This window comes from Dipteris shenzhenensis, chromosome 8 (genome assembly GCF_047967505.1).
Source record: "Dipteris shenzhenensis isolate YYH24624 ecotype China chromosome 8, Dip_SZ_1.0, whole genome shotgun sequence".
Taxonomy (NCBI): Eukaryota; Viridiplantae; Streptophyta; class Polypodiopsida; order Gleicheniales; family Dipteridaceae; genus Dipteris; species Dipteris shenzhenensis.
In genome coordinates, this window is record NC_141603.1 from 44,114,300 (window position 1) to 44,140,993 (window position 26,694).

At 43.9% G+C, this 26,694-nt stretch overlaps 1 protein-coding gene across 1 annotated transcript in view; it reads right to left on the reverse strand.

Moving 5' to 3' along the window:
* LOC147899557 (uncharacterized) overlaps positions 1-26,694 on the reverse strand; it is a 406,773-nt gene that overhangs the window by 237,887 nt on the left and 142,192 nt on the right. Inside the window, exons 13-15 of the mRNA XM_087377749.1 lie at positions 8,468-8,602; positions 7,755-8,312; positions 6,665-7,530 (exon numbers count right to left, since the gene is read on the reverse strand). Of these exons, the coding sequence (XP_087233875.1) occupies positions 6,665-7,530; positions 7,755-8,312; positions 8,468-8,602 (1,559 nt within the window). The remainder of the gene's footprint in view (positions 1-6,664; positions 7,531-7,754; positions 8,313-8,467; positions 8,603-26,694) is intronic.

The window sequence follows — 26,694 nt, forward strand, 5'->3', positions numbered from 1 at the left end:
CTCTGCCTGCACCTCCGCGTCCACCTCTGAAACCACCCCTTTGACCGCGTGGATAAGAGGGCCCATAGCCACCTCCTGACATAGGTGGTTGGTATGGGGCATAGTATGGCTGAGGATAGAAATAAGGGGAACCAATTGAATTGGGGGCAGGAGCTTGGAGCAAAGGGGGAGTCAGAAGCAATGGAGGTGGCATGACAGGAGGAGGAGGTGGCTCAGATGCTCGTGCAAGAGGGGGAGCAGGAGATCCTTTTGCTGGACCAGAAGTTATGGGTACCGTTCTGTTGACTGCAGCAACTAGAGGTTCCCCCGAGGTATACTCTGGAAGAAGCTTCCTTAATCCTTTGAGATACCTACACTCAGAGGCATCATGTCCATGGATCTCACAAAATGTACAAAATGAGGTAGAAGTAGGTACCTTTCGCTTGGAGGGGCACTCCCAGTAACCATGGTTAGAACCCTTGCATTCGGTGCACCAAAGGCCACTTCGAATTTGGGCCTCAAAGGACGATTGGCCATCCACCTTTATTCTATCTTTCAGGCCTTCTTTGATTTCTTCTAACTCCTTCTTGAGTTGCTGCCATGCGGATGATCCCTCCTCTCTTGGGAGTTGGGTGGTCGTATTCGTTGAGGAGGCAAAGCTTAACTGTGACCGTTCCATCTTGACAGCTTCTTTTAGGAAGTCTTGAAGTGAGGCATGTTCAGGGAGTTTATCCACCAACCTTATAGCAATGGGAGGGGGTAATGCTTTCAAAAACCATCCCTTCATGACAGCATCATTAGGTGGCACAGACATCTTTGCCGCCAAGACCCTCATCCTTGTGTACATCTCAGAGATGCTTTCTCCAGGCTTCATGGTGTCAGTGGATAACTCTTGGACAATCATGTGTTCGAATTTTTCCAACTTGAAAGTACGTAAGAATTCCTCCCTTAGGTCTGTCCACGTCTGGAAGTGGTTGGGAGGAAATTGACTGTACCATACAAGGGAAAGATGTGAAGGAACGCATGCTCATTCTCCACACCTTTAGCTCTACATGCTGTGAGGAACTTCCTCACATGAGCTTCTGCATCCTCATGGAGGTGGCCTTTGAACTTTCCCACCGTGATCGCCATAAACTGTTTGAGGGGAGGGGTTCCTATCCTTCCGGAGGTGTTACCGGAGGCCAAAGGCCACTGGCGTGAGAAGCATGAGTTTTGCAATGCTCTAATGCAATGGATCGTGCAGAGCGCACCGTGCAGTAGTGTGCGAGTGTCGTATGCTATACTGCAGTGAACGACGACGGTACGAGTGCACTATGCTAAATGACAATCACCGGTGAACTCCACAACATAAGCAAAATAAGAAAATCCTACACTGGTGAACAATCCCCATATCGGGAAGAGACAAGAGAGATGAGAAAGTGACCGAGTTGGCCAATGTACATATCACTGGACGTGTCCCCAGGTCACAAGTCGCAAGTCACAAGAATACACAAGTCGCAAATCACAAGAATACATAGGTCTATCCCCATAGTAGACAAAGGGTACACACAAGTCTCTCCACATTCTCTCCTTGGCGAGCTCGTAGCTCTAGCCTCTATCTCTCCTCACTCTCCTCTCTTTCGCTCCCCTGCCAAATGTTGAATGCCCCTTTTTCTCTCTCTCCCTTCTCCTTCATCCTCATCCCCCGCCTTGGAGGGTCCCTTCTTCGCTGAGAATCCCCCCCCTTTCTTCCCATTGGTCATCCTCTTATCTCCTTAGCTATTGAGGATAGCCGTTGCGCCGCTGGCTCTCTTGATGGCTTTGGCGACTTCCTGACTCCCTGACTCGCCAGCCTGATGGTGTAAATTCTCCATGTGCAGGGGAGCTGGTTCACCGCACCTCTTGATGGCTTCGGCGACTTCTTGACTCCCTGACTCGCCAGCCTGATGGTGTAAATTCTCCATGTGCAGGTGAGCTGGTTCACCGCACCACTGCACCACTGTATCACTGAACCACTGTGTAAATATAAATACTCCTGACTGCTCCATGTGCTAAGCTCACTCTCCATGTGCGCAGCTCTTGATGAGATCACTTTGGACACGATACTCCTGGTTGACCTGTGGTTGACATGTGTCGACCTGTGGTTGACAGCCTCGGATAGTACTCCTGGATGAACCCGTGTGATCGCGTGGCTAACTTGTGTTGACAGATGGTCAACATGTGGTCAACAGATGTCGTCATGTGGTCAACGCCTGTCGACAGGTGGTCGTGTGATAAGGTAACAGAGATGATGCTAGACATGCTATTTGGCATAGCATTCCCGTGTTGGTGAAACCGGATATGCAAGTCTCACTAGATGCACTCTTCACCAACATTGAGTTCACGACTACACTCTTGGACCTTCACAAGGGCGAGTACCCAAGTTCAGATGGACTTTCTCCCTCTTTTATTGCTTTTAGGGATATGATTGGAGATCACATTACCTCAGCCCTGTAGGGTGTTTGGGACTCGGGTGAGATGCCTAGTTCAGTTACTGATGATCTCATTCATCTTATGCCAAAGGGAGGTTAAGTGTCGTAGTGGAGGCCTATCACTCTCTTGGGCACCTGCTACAAAATCCTGGCCAAAGCAAATCATGTGTTTGCATCCCATAATTTTAGATCTTATTCATGATGCGCAAAGTGGTTTTGTGCATGGTAGAAGCATTTTTTACAATATCTTTGCATTATGGGAAGCTACAGAGTGGTCTATGCAATGCGGCGGACTTTGAGCAAGCTTATGACAGAGTAGATTGCGGCTTTTTAGAGGGCACTCTTCTTCTTTTGGTTTTACAGATGCATGGATAAGAGGGGTTTCCTCTTTATATAGATCAGCAATCCATAACCATGTGCCTTATTGGTGGGGTAAGGGGAGAGAGTTCTCAAATTTCGAGATCAATCCACCAAGGATGCCCTCTTGCCCCCTTCCTCTTTTTGTTTGTGGCTAAAGCTATGAGTATTCACATTAGATATTGAGCTGATATTTTTGGGCTGAGACTCCCATTGAGACAGGAAGAGGGGCTTCTGGATAGTGAACTGGTAGATGATAGTGCTGTTTTTTTGGATGCCACTCCATGGACGCTCACATCTTTCAGGACAGCCTTGGATTTATTCTTTGCCAAACATGACCTTGCCTCGAGAGTAGTGGTCAACGAGGTCCTATTAGCCACAGCTTGGTTTGTTTGCTCTTGCTAGTGCCATTTTCCAAGGATCGTATCACTTAGCTTAAGAGACCAGTAAGGAATTTTATATGGAGTGGCCTTGATGGCACAGAATATGTTATAGCCAGGGTGACTTGGGAGACTTTGATTCTCCCTACTTCGGAAGGGATCCATATTTAGAGTGCATGGCCTTACAATGCAAGATGGTTGTGAGGGACTTATGCCTAGGTAAGAGCCGTGGAATTATTCGCAACATACAGTCTTGCACACCTTCGTCGTCAAGAGGAGACTGGATGGATAGTATCAGATGGATTTTTACTTTTCCCCTCTTGCAGCTGTTATCGTGAAAGCTTAGGCTAGCTTCAAGAGTACTCTTCGGAGGGTTCCCCCTTCCTCTCGTGAAGAGATCGATACCCAACCTGTCATGTGGAACGATAGTATATTGGGTGAGCATGGCAGACCACTTGGTGCTTCTCACTACATGCAAGTTCCAGTAGAGAGGGGGCCTGCCTCCACTTTGGATCCTGGAAAGCTTTTAAAAAGCTTCTAGAGGATAGGATCTCAAATGGTTAGTCATCTTAGAGAATTCAGTTGATCGATGCAGCCTTAGCATTGGATTTAGTAGATTGATGCAGCCTTGGCATTATATTGGGTGGAGACAAATGACATGCCTATTACTTGCTCCATTTGGATGCCCGCATTCACGAGTATGGGCATTCCACTTCAAGTTATTACAGTTCGATATGCACATGAGGATGCCCCGGTTTTTAATGTGCATTCTGGAGGTAGGCTGTCCAGATTCACAGATAACATCTTGCTAGAGAGTGAGCATTTCAGTTTGTCAGAATTGTGGGTTACGTGGAGTTTGGTTTTGACTTACAATGGTACCTAGATCAATGCAGGGAGTGCAGGGAGTATTCAATAGATCAATGCAGCCTTGGCGTTGGATTGGGTGGAGACAAATGACATGCCTATTACTTGTTCCATTTGGATGGCCGCATTCACGAGTACGGGCATTCCACTTCAAGTTATTGCAGTTCGAGATGCACATGAGGATGCCCCAATTTTTAATGTGCATTCTGGAGGCAGCCTGTCCAGATTCACAGATAACATCTTGCTAGAGAGAGCATTTCAGCCTGTCAGGATTGTGGGTTACGTGGAGTTTGGTTCTGACTTACTGTGGTACCTGGATCTTGACCCTCTTCTCATTTCCCTAGGATCATGGAGCTACTGCCATGCTCATCAAGTATACTATCATTCCAAATGATCGGCTGCCTATCAATCTCTTCAAGGGTAGAGGGCGGAACCCTTCGAAGAGTGTTCCTGAAGCTCCCCCAAGCTTTGAGGATGGCAGTCATGAGAGGAGAGGCAGGAGACTTGACAGAGGCGGAAGTAGCAAGGGCTGTCCACCCAATCATCTCCTAAGGTAGGTGTGCAAGCCTGAATGCGTCCAAAAAAGAAATCCTTCCAAGGTTCTTGCCCAGGCATGAGTCCCTTGACCACCACCTTACAAAGCAATGCCCTGCATTGCAAGTCCGGGTTAATGATATTAAGGCCCCCTTCCCATGTAAGAAGAATAATGGTCTCCCAGGCCACCCTCGCTGCAACATCTGCCGTGCCATCAAGTCCACTCCATAAAAAATTCCTGACTGGTCTAATGAGCTGAATGATGCAATCCCTAGACCGGCACCAATAAGAACACACAAACCAGGCGGTGGCCAAGAGAACCTGGTTCACTACCACAACCCTAGAGGCAAGGTCGAGTTTGGCTGAGCTCAAAAAAAGGAGCTTTTTCCTTATACTTTCTAGTAGTGGGGCGAACTGCTGTGCTGGAGAGATGCCCAATCCTACCTGGCATCCCAAATATCTGACAGGAACACCCCTCTGAATCCAAGAAAAGCCAATGTCAACTCCCCAGTCTTGAGTGTCCTCATCACTGATCCAAAAGCCAAAGGATTTATGCCAATTAACATATGGAGTCTTGAAATCAACATATCCACAATATGAAATTTAGCGTTCATGCCTATAACATTTTCAACTTATGGCACTTTAATAAAGCCCACGACAGTATTTAAGTTTACATCTACTAAGTTATACACCTCATGCATCTGAAATTTTTCCATTTGCCCACCTATCGCCATTATCTACCCACCTGTTGCGGATGCGTTAATTTTACGAGCAAAAACCTATGAGTAGGTTTATCCGAGCTTGTTTTTCAAGAGATTTAAAAATTTGTATTTCTTTAGGAAACATGGTTTTAATACTTTTATTTTCACTAGAATTAGATCCCTTTATCATAAAAATATACATACTAGTCACTCATTCATTTTTACACAACATAAATTTTCTTATTCATATACATCCCTTTGTACCCGTGTTATTACCTTAAAAAAGTGTTGAAAAATAATTTCTTTAAGAAACATCCCTCATAATCACTCTCAATGTAATAATACTATACCTATATAATTACTTATTAACACATTTATATCATATGGCAATATCTTTCTAGTGTTTTTAAAACATAAATAACAAGATATTTATGGACATGTTTCTAAAGAAGTTTAAATTACTATAAATAAGTATTAACTTAGGCTTATATATCACTCTCATAAAATACATGTAATATTTAATACTATATATGCAAGATATAACTTCGTAGATGTGCTCAAACGGGGTGTTCCGATCGATTTGAGTGGCTGAAGACTATATTTGGACATTGGATGTGAAAGTTATGTCACTTTTAAAAGTGTTGTCCAAGGTAGTTTCGCCAGCGAAACTACCTCAGAAGACCTACTTCAAAGGGGTTTCGCTGGCGAAACTACCTGGATGGCTTGCTTCAATGAGTTTTCTTTGAAGAAACCCTTTCATGAAGATAGGTTGAGAGAGGTTTTTTAATGTCACCCCCTATTAGTAAAAGTTGTAAGAAGGATCATAAGGGAATTTTCATAGAGAAGTCTACTCTACATGTGGGTTTCTTCAAAAGCCATCCCATTATGTTCTCACCATTCCTAAAGATTCACGTAAATATTTGTGTATAAAATATGCATTGCTATAATACTTTGCATATTTCTAAGTGAAACTATGCTTTCTTCTGATCCATTTTTGCCATATGTTTGCATAGTTGGAAGCTTTTTTTTTCCTTCGCTCGGACGCTCGGAAGATTTCGCTTGAAAAATGCTCGTCCCCGCCTGTTGCAAAGCTTTGTAGCCACATGCACACAAATGAAACGTTCTTGCCTGCAATGTCAGACTACCTATATGCCCTTGCAAAGCCCTGTCTATTGCTCCTCTAGCCATTGCCATGTGTTGGCAAGCAAGTTGCAATGTCACTGATATGCTGCAGCTGAGCCCAATGAAAACACTTGGAGACTATAGAATCCCTCCCTGACATCAAGATTTAAAGATAGCTTATACATGCCTTTTTATAAAGTTACATTCAACTTTGCAAACGAAGACATTTCAGTAAAATTTTAGAGAGCATCAAATTAAGAGTTACAAAATGGCATACCCAAAATTCAAGTTTGCAACATCGAGCCTGAGGTTAGGATAGTAAATCTCTGCATGCAGCTTGAGAGCTTCCCTTTCAGAAGTTCCTGTGTATACAATCTCAAGGCTTCCATCCATTGCCGTGCTTAGCTTCTCTTCTGAAAGTTGCCTTTCAAATCCTACTGTGATGTCAATGGATTCAAAGGGCTCCAGTGTGCATTCCTTGTGACTCACATAAAAAGGTTTCTTGGTATACAATTCAAAGTGAAGGGGAAGCTGAGATACATTAGTACAGGTCAGGATCTGGCTCAGACTTTTTGAAACTGCACCAGGACTATTGTTCTGGATGAACTTTAGCTCAGTGGTAGAAAGAAAAAGTTTCAAAGGTGATAGAACAGCCTTCACTGAAAGCTTGTGTGAGAAGACAGCATTGGAAGTGGTCACATGGCATGTAAGCTCTTCAACGAGACTTCCTGGATCTACTGTATACCCAGTTAAAGTAAATAAACAAGATGTATGAGGTTTGATTATTGCTTTCTCTGGTACAATTGAAAATATGTTCCTGTAAGCAGTTGTTCCGGATCCATGTTCTCGTTCCTTTTCCATAGTCTTGCTTTTATCAGGCCCACTATCTGTGTTTGTTCCCGGCTTTCTATATTCCCATGCCAATGACTGTTGCTTTCGTCCCAGGTTTTCTACATTTATTGGATGAGAGAATGCTCGTAAGGTTACCTGGTTTCCAAAATCAAAAGTCCCAGAAGCCAGCTCAGCACAAACTACTGTCGAACCAATTCCAATGGCTTTTAATGGGATCAAGTATTGGCTTCCTTCTGTTGTGATCTTAATCGTGTCCGTGAATTTTGCCGAATCATCAAGGTTTGCTGCTACCTACACATGATGAGAGGGTATTCGTAAATAATTTCTTAGTGACATCCACGATGAGTTTTTATTTGTTTTAAAATGAAAATACAGCTCAGGATATTATTATGACATCCACGATGAGTTAGGTGACTTTTCAGCTCGAGGCATTGATAGATTATCCATACTTGATGTACTCTAATGTTTCAAATGCACAACAATATCAATCTCCTGAATAAGGACCAAGAGCTTACCAATACTTCTTGGCTTCCAAAAGGTTCTAACAGGATCTCATCATGATCAACATTGAAAACAGTATTTTTCTTGCTGACAGAGATCTTCACCTCAGAAGGAATGCAAGATAGATTTTTCACTAGGATACTGCAATGATGATCTTGAAGGACCTGCACTTTTCCAAAATCTAGAGCAAGATCACATTCCCCTGCATTCTGGGGAAACTTTCCAGATGGTTCAAGCTGCTCTATTTGTAGAGTTGGACCACTTGAACATGCAGAAATTGTTAATACCTGTGGCTTTGTTTCTTTTCCTGATATGTTTATTGTGCAAGACAAGATAATCTGTCCCAACATCTGAGTTGAAAGCGTCAATTTCAAGGGAACTTGAGAAAATGGAGGCAGTGTACCCGTCTTCTTTTCTGCAGACAAATTAGCAAGGGCGATACTCTCTTGTTCTAATGGGAGAACCTCGTACCAGGCAGAAACGTTTGAACTATTTATAAGTTCAACTTCTTTTGTGTATTTGTATCTCACAAGGCAATGTCCATAATCCAGTGCATCTGATGATAAGTGAACCTGATCAGCTCAAGATAATAGAATCATTCAGGATGTGCCTAATTTGGTTAGCAGACGCAATGCTACAATTCCATTAATGTGTTGACATCAACAAACATACTAATTGACATTTCATGAAAAAGTTTGGGATTTTGTTTCCAGTTTTATATTTTCACCTGAGGGCTGAAGCACTCAGATTGCAGTGGAATAATAGCTAAGGCATCACCAATGCCTTTCAGGTCCAAATAAAGTTCTGCAAAAATTTTCTTCTCCTCCATTGGAATAATACCCACACTAACCACCTTCAATTCCTGCATCAATATGTACAATAGGCCAAAAAAATCAGTTTGTCTTTCGAAGTTACATCCTGTCTGCATGTGCTCATTATGATTTGGATTATTAACATCTGCACGAGGCTCAAAAATCCTATGAGACCAAGAAACTGAAGTCACCCAGAGAGTACACCCCTGTGGGGGGAACTGAAGGTGTCTATCACACCTTTTAAAAAAAACGACGGGTGAGCCTAGGAAGTATAGAAGGACTTCATGTATATCGGGAGTAGTTCCTGTCAATGTCCTAACAAGTATCATGAGAAAAGTGTCAGTCAGGAGTAGTCTGAGCTATGTGTGGGTCCCACAGGGGTGTCCCATGTAGAGTTGATGTCTCGAGAACATGTCTGAGATCTTCAGTTGGCATCCTCGGCTCCTCCTTGGAGCGCATACTCAGGGTAGAGGCTTCCTACCATTGAGAGGCTGCACTGATGGTACCCCTAAGGTGATGGGTATTCAGAATGACTGTATCCAATCTCTTGTTAACTCGAAACTCAGGATCTCAGTCCCATCATCTCTCGACGCCTTTTAGGCTTTGCGCAGAAGTCAATGATGATCTCTATGAAGAGAGTGGGAGAGAAGGAAGGAGTCTCACTTGCGGCTTTCTCACATACACAATGGGGGAATACACATAAAGGTGGAGGCTGAAAACAGTTTTCCTCTTCTTAGTTGTGAAAGCCAAAAGAACTCTCTAAGTACAAAGGAATAGGTGAACCCTATATGTGGGTCTCAAACCAAACTCAGCTAACTAAGGTGGCATACTAACTGAGCCACTAACTAGAGTACATAAAGATAGTTGTCATCCAACTATTATTCATGGGCGGTGTATCAACCGCATCTACAGCTAACAAGTCGGTGACATAAATGCACAACGGTCACCCTGGCATATCACGAGTGGAGCTCGATATCTCAACACTCCCCCTTGAGCTCAATCCCAATTCTTGCACACCAAGCACGTCTCTGAACTTGCACAGCTTCTCTGCACCCAATGCCTTTCTGAATATGTCAGCTACCTGATCCTATGTGCTGACATAAACTAGATCAATAAAACCTACTAGAACCTTCTCCCACACATAGTGATAACGCACCTCAATGTGCTTTGTTCTAGCATGATAGATTGGGTTATTTGCCAAGTGTATACTGCTCATGTTGTCACAATAAATGACAATTGGCCCATCTGTAGACTGATGCATATCGTAAAGTAGCTTATACAACCAAGCTGTCCCACATGCAGCCATTGCTCCACCCCTGTACTCAGTCTTTGTGCTCGACAAGGCAACTGTAGGCTGTTTCTTGCTGCTCCAAGTGACTGCATCACTCCCAAAAGACAACACATATCCACTGGTAGATCATCTATCAGAAATACTATCAGCCCAATCAGCATCAGTGTATCCATGCAACTGTATCTGAACCCTAGTCTCATAAAATAGTCCATACTGCAATGTGGACTTCACATACCTCAGTATGCATCTAGCCGCATCCAAATGCGGTTTCCTTGGAGCCTACATAAACTGACTTACCAACCCAACAGCATAGCTCTAATCTGGCCTGATAATAGTCATATAAATCAAACTTCCTACTATGCGTGTGTACATAGTAGGGTCTTCCAGAAGCTCACCTGCATCTGCGCTCAAATTCACATTTTGCTTCAAAGGAACTGAAATAGGCTTATAGCCTGTCATTCCATATTTGGACAGCATGTCCAATCCATACTGCCTCTGCAAAAGCCATATCCCACTTGTGGATCTACTCACCTCAATGCCCAAGAAGTAACGCAGCTCTCCCAAATCCTTCATCTCAAACTTCTGCTTCAATAGCATTTTCACATGAAGGATATCTTCATCACTATCACCTATGATGATCAAATCATCAACATAAATGACAAGCAACATAATGCCTTCCTCTGTTTTTCTCACATAAAGTGAGAAATCTGCCTTGGAAATCTGAAAGCCAATAGTGACAAGATATTGTCCTATCTTATCAAACCATGCTCTGGGTGCTTGCTTCAAGCTATATAACGCTTTCTTCATCCTGTAAACAAACTCAGGATGAACAGCATGAACATAACCTAGTGGCTGCTTCGTATAGACCTCTTCTTGCAAATCACCATGCAAGAAAGCATTCTTTACATCCATTTGATTGATGCAACCATAGCAATGATTACTCTTACGGTTGCCATCCTTGCAATCAGACTGAATGTTTCTTCATAATCAATGCCATATGTCTGTGCATACCCCTTGACAACTAATCTTGCCTTGTATCTGTTCACAGAACCATCTACATTGTGCTTCACCTTATAAACCCACTTGCAGCCAATTGCATTCTTGTCTTTAGGCAAAGGCACCAATTCCCATGTAGCATTTGCTTCCAAAGCATCCATTTCTTCATCCATGGCTTTCTTCCATTTTTCTTTTCCCATGGCTTGCTCAAAAGAAGTGGGTTCTGGTTCATGTATCACTTTGACCATACAGGCATAGTGAATGGCTGTAAATCCATCATATTTCAGCCTATCCACAGGATACCTAGCTCTGGTAGAAATAGGTTCACTACCAGGTGCTCTCAAAACATCCCTTGTCTTCCTTACTCCAGGTGTAACAACAGAAGGAATACCCAACTCATCATCAAGGCTCTGTTCTGAGCCACTGGATTCACCATCCACATAAGAGTGACCTGCATTCACATCAACCATGGGCTGATCTACTTTCTCTTTTCCTTTTTGTGATACTTGTATACCACTATTTGCATTGCTTTGAGGAGATCCTCCTGATCTCAATTTGCGTGTTCATGGCGAAGTATGTAAACCACTGCTAGAGGACACTACAGGTCCACTAATATTTTGTGATTGCTGCTGTGAATTATGTGCATCTACATCATCAATCACATTTACTGGTTTATACCAGCTGCTCATCTCATAAAAAACAACATCTCTGCTCACTGTAAACTTACGAGTAGAAGGGTTATAGCATCTATACCATTTCTGCTGCAGAGAATAACCAATAAAGATGCACTTCTCAGCTTTTGGATCCAACTTGGATCTCAACTCATCTGGCACATGAACATAGGCAATGCAACAAAAAACTTTCAAATGAGAAATATCTGGTTTCCTACCAGTATACCTCTCCTCTGGCATCATGCCATATATTGTTGCAGTGGGAGTTTTGTTCATTATGTAGACTGCTGTAGCAACTGCTTCAATCCAATAATAATCTGGCATGTCTTTTTCGTTGAGCATGGCACGAGATATGTCTCCAATATGTTTGTTTTTCCTTTTTGCAAGTCCATTTTGCTGTGGGGTATGATTGCATGAATATTGATGCTTTATGCCATGCTCCTGCAGGAACCCTTGCAAACTCATTTGAGAGATACTCTCCCCCTCCATCTGACCTTAGGCATTTTATTTGCAAGCCTGTTTCTTTTTCAACCATAGCTTTAAAAGCTTTGAAATGCCCAAACACTTCACTCTTTTTTTTCATAAAATACACCCAAACTTTTATGCTGTAGTCATCAATAAAAGTGACAAAATAATGACAGCCTCCAATAGATGCAGCTTTAGTAGTCCACACATCAGAGTGGATTAATACCGATGGCCTCTTACTCTCTTGAACATGTCTAGGAAATGATTTCCTTGCCTGTTTTTCAAATTGACAGGCTTCACATACCTTATGCATTTCTACAACCTTAAACTTAGGCAATCCTGCAACAATATTTTGGGCCTGCATTAATTTAAGTCGCTGTACATTAACATGACCAATGCATTTATGCCATATATCAATATCTGCAACTACACCGGTCCCATGTGCAAACATTGTTGCACTCAATTCAGGCATGTCCGCATCCAACGTAAACATCGTGCCCTTCTTCTTTCCTTTTGCTATCAAGCGACCTTTATTTTTCATATCCTCAACAAAGCATCCATGAGAATTAAATCTGACCTGCAAGCCATGCTCAACCATTTGACCAATAGAAACCAGGTTCGATATTCGGGACATGAAATACATCAGACAGGTATTTCTTTTTTTCATCCTGCATAGACAAAGGAATTTTACCAATCTGCACAATAGGATGTGCAGTATCATCACCAGTCTCCACAAATCCTGGTCTTTTCATTTTCCTTGCATCCTGCATCCATTCTGCATGACCTATCATGTGGTTTGAGGCACTTGAGTCAACATACCACACATCATTGCTTTCTTCTACGCTTGTCACATAATTGGTCATGTGCTGCACCATAAATAAATGCTCATTTCTATCATCACCCTGTCTACTAGAGGATGCATAATTGCCTTGCTGCAATTTTCGCGACCCAATGGAAGCAAGTGCATCTGCAATCTTCTTCACCTTCATGTGGTATTCATTAATGCTCATATTTTCTCTCTGCACATTATGCAACTCCTGCTTGAGCTGCATTTTCTTGGCTTGCGTATTTGTGCTATACATTTTTTTCAAAGTATCCCACGCCTCCTTCGGCATGCTTGCATCCTTAATATGCACAATCATAGAATCTGAAATACTGATAGACAACCAGTACATAACTTTTCTGGCTCTCTCATGCCATCCTTTAAATGCCCTTCTTTGCTGAGACTTCTACACGGTTGAGATGGCATTTTCAGCCTCAGCCTTGGTTTCTTTCTACCTCATTCCTCTGAGGTGTTTTTTATTACATGCTTAGCATGGTGTATTTCCGCATAGAGCTTGCTCTAGCGGGTTTCTTTCTTACTTAAGAGTAGTCTCTTTTATGAAAAAAAGAAAAAAGAAAAGGTCAGATCATGCACTAGCAGTTTCTACTCCCACTATTGCTATGTAGAATGCGGAGTTATTGCATGCTAGATATGGGCATATGAAGGTAGTTTGATGACACTTCAAAGGTTTCATATGGGTGATGCTTTATCTCCTTTGGAGATACCCCTACCACATACATGTGAAGGGTGCATACTTGGCAAGATGCATAGGTTTCCCTTCAAGAAAGATGGTGCAGTAAGAGCTGTCTATAAATCACAGCTTATACATAGTGATGTCTATGGTCCTTAGAGGACTCCTGCCTTGGGTGGTTATCTATATTTGTCACATTTATTGATGACTACACTTGGGTATATGGTTTGAAGGTAAAATCAAAAGTGTTTCTTCATTTTTGACATTTTGTTGCCAAAGTTGAAAATGAGATAAGGCTCAAGGTGCAGACTTTACGCACAGATTGAGGGGGGGAGTATATCTCCAATGCATTTGCAACTCCTGTTGATTGGGAACATTAGGAATAATTGGTTCTTCTTCAGCTCTAATAATGAACTCCCAATAGCCTTTTCCCTCAAGGAAATTCGTCATTCTAAACTTCCATGCTTGGAAGTTGTTCTTGTCAAGCTTTTCAGTGACAATCTATGAAAGAGCATCAGACGCCATTACAGAACACTGCAAAAATATTCTGTCACTGCAAAAATATTCTGCAAAAAACACAACTTCTGACTCACAAGGGCAAATCTGCAAAACTGACGAAAGTGATATTTGACCACACAGGCACTTCCTAGTGACGATTTTGTATCAACAGGCAATAAGAATGATTCTGTCACTCCCAATATCTCTGCGCACAGGCATACGATGTAATTTTTGTGGCAACTTTTTACCGACCTGCAAAACAGTGGTCGCACAGCAAAAACAAGGCGCTTTTCTCAGTGCCTGCGGAAAACTTCCGCCACCAAAATGGGCCCTGAAATATCCTCGAATCAAAAAAATAATATCACCAAGGACTTTGCCCTTATTCGCAGCATATACTGTCCTCTCGTCACACCGCGAAGGGCGTCCCAATCTGAGACAGTGCACTCTTGCACTTTTCGGTTGTGCTACCTGCAGAGATTTGCTCCCAAACTCGAAAAAGGAAAGCAACGCTGATCCTCTTACCAAGACACTGCGAACTGGGTTTGCTTTCTTGAGCTCCTTACCACGAGCCGAGCTCTGATACCATGTGAAGAGAGTGGGAGAGAAGGAAGGAGTCTCACTTGCGGCTTTCTCACATACACAATGGGGGAATACACACGAAGGTGGAGGCTGAAAACAGTTTTCCTCTTCTTAGTTGTGAAAGCTAAAAGAACTCTCTAAGTACAAAGGAATAGGTGAACCCTATATGTGGGTCTCAAACCAAACTCAGCTAACTAAGGTGGCATACTAACTGAGCTACTAACTAGAGTACATAAAGATAGCTATCATCCAGCTATTATTCATGGGCGGTATACCAACTGCATCTACAGCTAACAAGTTGGTGACATAAATGCACAACGGTCACCTTGGCATATCACGAGTGGAGCTCAATATCTCAACAATCTCCTCATGGGCTGCTAGTACAAAAGTCACACTTAAATGGAGAACCCAGCCTCGCATCCCTCTTGCTAGCTCATTTCCCTCCCTTCTGCCTCTTCTCCTTGCTCTCACGGCTCCTTCTTTCCTGCCTCGTCTGCCTCACCTTCCCTCCTGAAGGACAAATTGATGTAATGGGATCTAGAGTCCTAAGGTCTAAGGTTGTGAGTGTGTGAACACATGGTGTGCCTGGATAGGTGCCAGTAGGTGTGATTGAGTGAATCTAGATATGTGGTGTGTGATTGAGAGAATCATGGAACTGATTGAGAGATTTGTGGATCTAGATGCTCTACTGAGCTCACATGTGATGTCACTACTGGATATAACTGCAGCCTATATATCGGGCCTGTCTCTCTTGAATAAACTCTCTTTTGCTTCACTTGCTTAATCCTTCTTGCAACTCCAACATGTGGTATTAGAGCCTTGGTTCACTCTCCTTGAGACCTCCTTGAGTGCCATGTTCTCATCTTCTTCCTCACACTCTCTTCTTCTCCATTTTCTCCTCTTTTGAGCAGAATTTCCAAGTGCTTGTTCTCCCAATCTAGGATATCATTGTCCAAACCCTTTCAGCCATAGATTCCACTCATATAGCCGCACTTCCACTCCAGAGGGTCTCTGGAAATTGTCTTTCTACAGCCCGTGCTTACACTCGCCCTATCCCGCGCCATTTCTGATGATACAACTTGCTGGAGCCACCATTTTAAAAACGGTCTGAGGTGCACTTAGGAGACCCTATGGGCTACATGCTGGTGAATTTTGAGAGAAGATGGACAAGGGAATGAGGAGAAATTAAGGAAAAACCAATCGGGTTTTGAAGAAGACATGTTTTTGGAGGTGGAGAAGATGCTCCTACCCCTAGAGGTGTGAAGCTTCATTTGGTCTGACCCTTGCACTGAGTCTTCTACTTCCAAGTACCTTTTATTGCGCAGCAAATGCCCTCTACTTGATGCGTTGTGGAGGGAGGTAGCAACCCTCCAAGGTTCCTCTGTTTTCTGCAAGCATTTCTAGACTATTTTTGAAGGTTAATGCTACACTAAATGCTAAGGTGATGCTTGAGGAATTAAAGTACATATCAGAGATTCAGAGATTGCTTTTTGAGTTGTGAGAATGCTCTTTGAAGTTCAGTTGAATGCATTTTTCATCTTTTATATTGAGATTATGATACTTTGAAGTGGATTTCAAGTCATACTATCTTGTTGACTAGTTGACTAGTTGACTAGTGTGGGTTGACTATGACAAGAGCTTTCATGAAGGAAGAATATATCATGACTTGCATGATGATTTTCAATGGATATGATTGGAAAAAAGGTTTCAACTACAACCATTATGATTCTTAATTTAAAGATGCCTTAGTTATGGTTTTAGTATCTTTCATGATGTATGAAATGTACTTGCATTTGGTTGACTATACCTTGCCATACAATCATGACCACCTCTTGTACAAGAGTAGACAATGCCCTTGCATGACAAGTGGTAAGACCCTCTTCAGTCCATATGATTCACAAAATGTTTTCAAGGCTTGGACACTCAAAGAAGGATCTTGTATTGCAGAATATGGACAAGATACATTAAAGAGTGTAGAGAAGGACAAAGAGCAAAGGAGTTACAAGATTGGCTACACCAAGAACCTCTCCAATGACAATGAACCTTACTCTACCTCTCCAATGACAATGAACCTCACTCTATGGTAGCTTGGAGGAGAAGAAGGAAAAGGACAAGATATGCCATCAAAGGGGGGTATTTCCCCACATCTTCAAATTAGGAATATTTATGTGTGTGTGGTCAATAAGGGTTGTCTGCCTTGGGATGTCCCCCTCAAATGATTGTTCGTCTTAAGTATTACCTTGTTGGATCTACGGGTATTCCCATGCATAGTCATTGTCTATCTCCCAATTGTAAACCAATAAACCAAAGTCAGAGTGAGATCATGTTGGGATGAGGCTGCCTAAATGAGTCTACTGCTGATGCAACTAGAGTGAGTACCAGGTTGTGGATCATGTGTGTTGCCACTAGAGGTGGGCAAACCATGAAGTTTCCCATGGACTACTTCTAGGTTTGAGGTCATCAATTTGTGGGGGGGAATGAAAGACAAATTGATGTAATGAGATCTAGAGTCCTAAGGTCTAAGGTTATGAGTGTATGAACACATGGTGTGCCTGGATAGGTGTCAGTAGGTGTGATTGAGTGAATCTAGGTGTGTGTGGTGTGATTGAGAGAATCATGGAACTGATTGAGAGATTTGTGGATCTAGATGCTCTACTGAGTTCACATGTGATGTCACTACTGGATGTAACTGGAGCCTATATATTGGGCCTGTCTCTCTTGAATAAACTCTCTTTTGCTTCACTTGCTCAATCCTTCTTGCAACTCCAACACTTCCCTCTTCAGCCCATTCAAGCAAGCTGTTCCTCAGCCCATTCAATTCAAGGCTATGTCCCTGCCCGGTTTGGACTTTTGTCCAAAACCCATACGTTTGTTGCCCCGCCTTGTGTTGTGAGCTTTCACTGTGGATCCACTAGTGCCACCCGTCTCAGCTCATTCCACCACCCATGAACCCACTTTCAAGGTTTCCCTAGTCTCTCCTGCCATTCGTAACCTGCTCTAGGCTAGGAAAGTCTTGGCCTTGCAAAGGTGCTATGCTTCACCACCATTGATCCAATCTCTCTCAGGTGTTTCTTTTGGGGTAGATGTTCTAAACCACCTTCCTGCATTCCTCTTTGGCCTACCCCCCTTCAATACAACACCCCATTGAGCTCACATTGATGGGGATTTCAAGCCCCCCCTCAGCCACCACTCCTCCACCTTTTTTCATTTTTATTCTTTTCACCTTCATCTCTGAGCGCAGAAGTTTGTTTGACAAAGGGGTTGATGACCCAGATGGCCACCTTTGGTCTGGCTAGAGGGGTTTGCATGATCGGTTCTCCCTTTTCCTAGAGGACAAACAACAGGCGTAGAAAGCTACTTCAAGATTAAGCAATGGTGGGGTGCATCATTGGCCTTACCCACCCATGATGATAGGTTAGAGATTGGGTCTAGGCAAGTCTAGCCCTAGAGGATGATGACAAGTGAGATTGCGTCCATGCAAGTCTGGCCCTAGAAGATGACTATGAAGTCACCATTTATGGGAGGGGAGTGTTTTTATAACAACTTAGCTCCTTGGACACCACTCAGGCCTTGGTGGAGGAGAGTCCAATTTACCTTAGGACACATTTGGTCTTGTTTATCCTGTGGCACCAAGGTTTCATAAAGCAGATATGGAGATCACTTATCACATACTGAGATATCCCATTACACTGTTAGAATATGAAGCCAAGTTGAGTTAGTTTGGTGTGTTCTAGTGTGTCCTATGGATGCCACGTGTCATATTGGGAGTTATCCCATATGCATAGGTGTTCATATGTGTGTGTGCTCTTATATAAGAGCTGTACTTGTCTAGTGTCAAATCAATCAAGTATCAAGGTACAAGCTCTTTGGTCTACATGTGAGTACTCTCCATTTTGTTCATTGCTCTAGTCATTTCATTTCCATTTCATTATGTCTCCTTTTGAGTATCACTTCCTCTCTCCCTAGCCTATCCTCTCTCTCTCCCTCTCTCCACCATGTGCCTTCATACACCAAACTTCCAACGCCTCCCCAAAGAATATAGATCTATATGACTTCTAACATGCCCTATTTTGGCATTGTACTCGAGAGACCGACTACAACAACCTGGTACTCTTAGATGATGGATTTAGGTCTCTTGCATTGCAGACAAATGGACTATCTCACCCTGCCCATGCTTCACAAGCCACCCCTTCTCTTGCCCATAGGGCCTCTTAGAACATCAACAAGAGGGCAAGGGGGGAAGGACCCGCCCCATACCCATTGCAAGAGATCCCTCCCTTGTCTGACCTACCCTCCTAGTCCCAACACTCACTATTGCCCCAGCTCCGGTCCCTTCCTCACCCCCTGCCCAACCTTCCGCCCCCCCTACTCCCCCCTCCTTGACTGTTTCTAGTGTCCACTCCCCCCGTCCCCTCTCCACCAATAGAGCAGCCCACCTCTCCATCCTCTCACCTCTCTGGTTCTCGTGTCCACCTCGTAGGCTCAATCTCTTTCACCGTCCCCTCCATGTCCAGGCTTCTTCAAATCCCTCCTCACTTGGCCCTGTGCTTCCCCAAGATCGGCCCTATTGTTTCATCTTCCAAGGCGCAAGCCTCGCCTGGACCAGCCACTCGCAAGTGAGTTCTAGCGCCTCGGGACCCCATAACTACATCAAGGTACCAAAGGAGTACCCTTTTGCTTTGGAGATCAGTGGTGATTTGATCTGTGGGTCTAGATTCCTTGGTGCTAGAGCACCTTGATGAGGGTTTAGCCCATATATAATGTATAGGTTCCTTTTTTTTTGGTTGAAAGTCCAATAATGGCATGCTATCATCATCTCTATGAAACTCTATAATGATGTTGTCCTTCCCTAGCACTAGTAGACATCATCATCCAATGAAAGCCAAATGTCTAAGGATTACATAAATAGAGGAGTAGGTAATGGATCCAAAAACCTTGGTGGATTCCAATAATACTGATCTTGTAGCCCTAAAGGGGGGAATCATTGGAGCACTGGCTAGCTCCACTTGTCCATTCAAGGGTTTCAACTTTGCAGCCATAAGAGACAAGCAACCCAGTTCTCTTTGACCTCATGTTTCCAAGTCCACATAATGAAGGCGATGGAGTGGCTAGGATAGACAGTTCAAGAACAATGGTTGGCACATGATCATAGTGCCGCCTTACACGTCATTTTCCTCAGTGATGGATGTGTTGTTGTTGCGGAGTGGCAATGATCTAATTAGAGAGGAGCATGAGCTCAACCAAGTTTCTCACTAGCCCCTAAACAAGTGTGCAAATACGTTGGGAGTTGCATCCTCTTTCCTAATGCCTCAGTCTCTCAAGGTGGGCGGCCTAGAGTTAGTGATGCCCCTTCCGTAGCACCAAACAGATCTAGACTACTACCCATCTAAGCCCTCAGCAAAGTCCACTAGCTTAGAAGTGGCCACGTGAGCTTTTAGCCATTAGAAGACCTTGTACCCCCCCCCGTCTCCATGAGTTGGACACTAGTGATTTGGAATGTGCATAGTTTCTGGTCTAATGTCGCACCTGATCTTATGTTAGTAGATCAATGCTCTTCAAAAATATGGCCCTACTCTTGCCTTTATGATAGCTATTGGGCATGACATTCATCACACCATGCTTCATATAGCTCTTCAATGGCTATGAATGGGTTAGGAGGAAGTAGGGGAATGTGATTAAGACATTTAGAATGAAACTCCTTCAATTTTGGGTGATGACCCTGCGATACTCTATTCGTTGACTTCCATCGGGCTCGGGCAAGCCACAAAAGAGGATCAGGACCATCCTCCATGGCATCACTTGGCAAACGCACCACTGATGACCTGGGTGCCGGGTCTACACCACAGAGCACTTCCAAACGACCTCGAGCAGCTGCAGATTCACCTCCCTCAAACAGGATCACTATCATATCAGATGAGGAGCTATTCCCTTTTTCGAGTTCCTCTGATTCAAATCATGGAGGCTCTGACTATCTGCCTCCCACAGGTACAATCAAAACACCATCCAAGGCATCCAGTGGGCACAGTGGTCATAGTACCGGTGGCGGTGATTTGGCCCCACCAAGTACAGCTTGTGATCTTTCACCCCCTGCTTCATCTTCCTCGATCATTCAGGTGGTTTTCAAACCTTTCCTTGATCCCACACTCAAGCTGTCTAGCATCTTGTCACCTGATGAGATAGCCCGCATGTCTCTCATGGAGTTTGATGCTGTCACACTTCCCCAGGTGGATGTCCAAATGTGTACTGCGTTCATTGAGTCTTATGACTTTGCAACAGACACATTTGGATTCTTGAATTCCCGTCACATGTTCACTCCTAGTCTCGTATCCACATATCTCCGTCTTCCCACACTTCCCTTTTTGCCACCTCACACCGACTCACCCACATTCCTGTCCTTCTTGTCTACGTGTAAAACTCATCACAGAGGACATGAGTGCAAGAAGGTTCTCGAGGGAAACAGCCGAGAGGCGCTTTTAGCGAGGTATTTGTTCACACACACTTTGCCCCAAGCCACTTCTTCATCACCAAGGCGATCCATTCTGCCTTAGACTCCATTCTCTTGGTCACTCCCTACGATTTCGCCTCACTCTTCTACTCTGCCTTTCGTAACACAGTTCGCAAGCGTCGGGGCACATATACCTGTACTTGTGGGCCCCACCTCACCTTCTTACTGCACCAGTGGAAGGACAACCCTTCTTCCATTGTCACAAGTTGCATCCCTTCATCATCTCTCTCCCCTCCTGTCACCCCCTCTTCCATCTCTTTCACTGTCACTTCCAGTGTCCCTTCCCCCAGAACTGCCTCCTCTCCTCTTTCGACCAGGACGACACCTCGGCCAGCGCCACATGATGAAGTCTACACCGGAGCTTCTTCAGTATATTCTGTTACCTGTGCTACAGGTTTCCCATCAGTGATATGTCTCGTATCTCCATCAGTCACTTCGCCAGTGCCAGTGCCTGTGCCCGGACTTGCATCTCCATCAGTCACACTTGTCCAGGCTTCTCCAGGGATCTCCAGACTTTCAGTGGGAGGGATTGCACCAGATACACCCCCTGTTGTACCAGTGACGACGACTGTTGTACCAGATACGACTGTTGTACCAGATACGACTGTTGTACCAGGGACTTCCTCGAAAGGTGTATTGTTACGAAGGACTGCAGCTGCTTCATCTTCCCTCCCTACCACTTTCACCGATGCAGTCATCACCACAGTTCAGGCGACCTCTGACCATGTGTTGGACCAAGTGTTGGACGTGAATCTTAGCCTGGGCCCTGACTCCCACGGGCTTTCTCAAGGGATGTCATCCCAGGGAGTACTTCACATTTCGGCCTCCCCACCACGACCACCACAGGGCAGAGACAGGAGCAAAGACCGGAGTGGGAGCCCCTCCCGAGGAGATCCTCCATCGGCCACTTCAGCATCAGAGGAGGTATTTGAGAGAGGGATTTTGCCCCAATCTGTGGATTGCCCACCCCTTCATGAGAATGATATGTTCACAACTTACATAGTTGCTTCATCAGGTCCACCTCTTTCAAATATTTCCTTGGTGGAAAAACAGAATGAAGATTACAGCCAACTACTATCTGTCCTTCACAAGAAACGCTTACCAATATGTGGGGAAGAGGAGGATGGATGCGTCAATTTTACGAGCAAAAACCTATGAGCAGGTTTATCCGAGCGTGTTTTTCAAGAGATTTTTAAAAATGTTTTTCTTTAGGAAACATGGTTTTTACACTTTTATTTTCACTAGAACTAGATCCCTTTATCATAAAAATATACAAACTAGTCACTCATTCATTTTTACACAACATAATTTTCTTATTTAGAGACATCCCTTTGTACCCCTGTTATTACCTTAAAAAAGTGTTGATTCCTTTAATAAACATTCCTCATAATGACTCTCAATGTAATAATACTATGCATATATAATTACTTATTAACACATTTATATCATATGGCAATATCTTTTTAGTGTTTTTATAGCATATTTATGGACATGTTTCTAAAGAAGTTTAAATTACTATAAATAAGTATTAACTTGGGCTTATATATCACTCTCATAAAATACATGTAATATTTAATACTATATATGAAAGATTTTTCAAAATATAACTTCATAGATGTGCTCAAATGGGGTGTTCCGATCAATTTGAGTGGTTGAATGACTATATTTGGACATTGGATATGAAAGTTATGTCACTTTTAAAAGTGCTGTCCAAGGTAGTTTCGCCAGCAAAACTACCTTGGGAGACTTGCTTCAAAGGGGTTTCGCTGGCAAAACTACCTAGATGGCTTGCTTCAATGAGTTTTCTTTGAAGAAACTCTTTCATGAAGATAGGTTGAGAGAGGGTTTTCAATGTCACCCCCTATTAAGTAAAAGTTGTAAGAAGGATCATAAGGGAATTTTCATAGAGAAGTCTACTCTACATGTGGGTTTCTTCAAAAGCCATCCCATTATGCTCTCACCATTCCTACAGATTCACCTAAAGATTTTTGTATAAAATAGGCATAGCTATAATACTTTGCATATTTCTAAGTGAAACTATGTTTTCTTCTGATCGATTTTTGCCATATTTATACATAGTTGGAAGCTTTTTTTTTCCTTCGCTCGGACGCTCGGAAGATTTCGCTCAGAAAATGCTCGTCCCCGAGGAGGATCTCAATCAAATCTTCACCATTCCCTTGCAAGAATGCCTCGCATAGAACATAAAGATCTCCAGGGCCCCAACATGTTTTGTGCACTTAGACAAATTGGCACCTACAGGAAACTTGTCAACCGAGGAAGAGGGAGCTCTCCCTGACATGTTTGAGGAATTGGGGGATGTGATTAATTTGGCAGACAGGATGAATTACAGCGATAGGTATGCGTGGATGAAAAGGAACTTGCATCTTGCTCAGCGTATCATGGATGACACCTTCACGCAGCTTGGGATAGCGGTCTTCAATTCCACAGGTTATGCTCATAAGCTCCTCTCTCAACAACAACATTTGAAGTTGGAATTCGAGAGAGTACAGGCAGCCCAGCAGCGCGCCACAGAAGTGACACTTTGACAATAGGAGGAAAGGTGGCAGAAAGAGAAGGACTCAGCAATACATGAGCATGACATCGCTTGGAACATTCAGCAGGCTGCCCTTGAGGATCGCCTCCATAATCACAAGCAGGAATGGGAAGCAAAAATGACAACACTACGCAGCCAACATGCAGCAGCTCTGGAAACTTTGCAAAGCCAGCATGTCACAGAGGTGACGAGATTTCACCAGGAGATTACACAGTTAAAGGAGTCGTTGTCTTCCTCCGAGATTGCCAAGGAAAAATCAGAATCCAGAGTGGCTGAATTGGAAAAGAAGCGTTCATCCATGGAGGAAGATTCACAGATCTTCGGATGCAGTTGGCCACCCTCCAAACTTCCCAGTCCACCTTGCAAGGGCAAAAGGATCATTACTACCGGCGATACCACCGATATAAAGCCAGGTATGAAACTCTGAGAAATGTGATGGACATGCTTGAGTGTGATGAGGAAGCACCCCATCCACAGATACATATGATTGAGCCAGAGCAAAGGGATGAGCAAAAGGCCACAGAGCCAAATACGAAGGCGGAAGAGGAGAAGGCAGAGGAACAGGCTGCTGATTACCACCCTCGGTAATCTCATACAAGGGTTTGATACATGGGTGTTTGGGTTTTTTTTTGCACTGTTAGATTTTTGCGAAGCTGCTTGGCCCTCACTATAAATATCAGTGTTTTACCTCAAGATGTACTACGTTTTTTTTGCAATTTTCCATGCCGTCCCTTATCACGCAGCAGTTTATTTTTCACGTTTCAACTTAATACAAATGTTGGATTACTCCCACGGCCAACCACATGGTTTGTACCATTTCCTTTTCCTACTCCATCACCATATCAATGGTTTGTAAGTTCATTTTTTTTTTCTTTGACGGATTCGTCCTCCATTTCTATTCACCGAGACGGTGAATGATAGTGGCAGGGGAAGCTGTTACCTTACCACACGACGACCACCTGTCGACAGGCGTTGACCACATGACGACATCTGTTGACCACATGTTGACCATGTGTCAACACGTCAGCCACGCGATCACACGGGTTCATCCAGGAGTACTATCCGAGGCAACCATGTATCGACACATGTCAACCACAGGTCAACCAGGAGTATCATGTCCAAAGTGATCTCATCAAGAGCTGCGCACATGGAGAGTGAGCTTAGCACATGGAGTAGTCAGGAGTATTTACATTTACACAGTGGTTCAGTGATACAGTGGTGCGGTGATCCAGCTCACCTGCACATGGAGAATTTACACCATCCTAACTAGAAGAGGCTAGCGAGTCAGGGAGTCAGGAAGTCGCCGTAGCCATCAAGAGAGCCAGCGGCGCAACGGCTATCCTCAACAGCTAAGGAGATAAGAGGATGACCAATGGGAAGAAAGGGGGGGATTCTCAGCGAAGAAGAGACCCTCCAAGGCGGGGGATGAGGATGAAGGAGAAGGTGGAGAGGGGGAGGGCATTCAGCTTTCGGCACTGGAGCGGAAGAAAGGAGAGTGTGAGGAGAGATAGAGGCTAGAGCTACGAGCTCGCCAAGGAGAGAGTGTGGAGAGACTTGTGTGTACCCTCTGTCTACTATGGGGATAGACCTGTGTATTCTTGTGACTTGCAACTTGTGACCTGGAGACACTAGTCCACTGATATGTACTTTGGCCAACTTGGTCAGTTTCTCATTTCTCTTGTCTCTTCCCAATATGGGGATTGTTCACCAGTGTAGGACGAGATTTTCTTATTCTGCTTATGTTGTGGAGTTCGCAGGTGATTTTCATTTAGCATAGTGCACTCGTACGTCGTCGTTCACTACAGTATAGCATACGACACTCGCACACCACTACACGGTGCACTCTGCGCGATCCTTTGCATTAGAGCATTGCAACACTCATGCTTCTCACGCCAGTGGCCTTTGGCCTCCGGTAACACCTCCGGAAGGATAGGAACCCGTCCCCTCAAACAGTCTCTTCCATTCTCTCCTTAGTCCAAGGAAAAGCTCCATCACCTGACCATACGAAATGTCCGCTTTCTTACGTATCAAATCCTTCTGGAGAGTAATTTTCCTGAGTTCCCCCAAGCGGTAAATCCCCTATTTGGAAATGTCTTCGTGGTCTTGACTTCTTTTTGCTTGAAGTAGAATCCCCTTCCTTCTGTTTTTTCCTCTTCGCATCACCATGTCCATTCCCAGGCTCTTTTTCCCTTGCCCTCTTCACTGGCATCACTTCAGGATCTGCTAGATGTATTGGAGATACATCAACCTGCTTTTCATCTAAGTTTCCCTTCCGGCAAAGGGAACATATCTCCTCCTCTACGTGGAGGCTTATCACAATTTGGACTAGTATGGACCCAATCCCCACAATTATAACAATGATAGGGTTCAAACCTCCTTTGATTTGCACCTCGTCCTGTCCCTAGATCTTGTCTATTCCCTGGATTTTGATATGGTGGCCTGGGTCCTCTGCCTTGTCCTCTTCCTACTCCACCCAACAGATTCAAACTAAGATTTTTGAACAAGTCCGCCACCTCATGTATTTCTTTACACAACCTATCATTCTCAGTATTCTTTGTTTTTGCCTTTGCAAGCAAAGTGCTCATAGAAGGCTGTTTTTCTCTCCTCGACATTTGTTGTACTTCCGTGGTCAACTGCTCCATTCTGATCATCTTCCACTCTTTTGCCTTTGCCAAATCAACTGCTTCTTCAAAATTAGCTACAAGTTTCAATTCCAGATTCATCCGTAAAGGCCCTCTAAGTCCAGGAATGAACTTCTCCTTGTTAGCCCTTGAAAGGAAAAGGTCACTTGTCTGCATGGAAGAGGAAGACTTGGACAGGGATTCACCATCCCCTTGCAGAAAACCCTAGCAGAGAACTGGTGTGCATCCAAGGCTTCCACTTGTTACCTAGACTTTGATACTCTTGCCCCAGTCGATAGTTTAAAATCCATAGAAGAGCACACTATGCTAGTAGTCTTTGAGAAATTTAGGGATGTGATTAATATAGCGGACCGCATGAGATATAGTGACGGGTACACCTAGGTGAAGAGGTCCATGCATATGGCACAGCGAATAATGAACAATACCT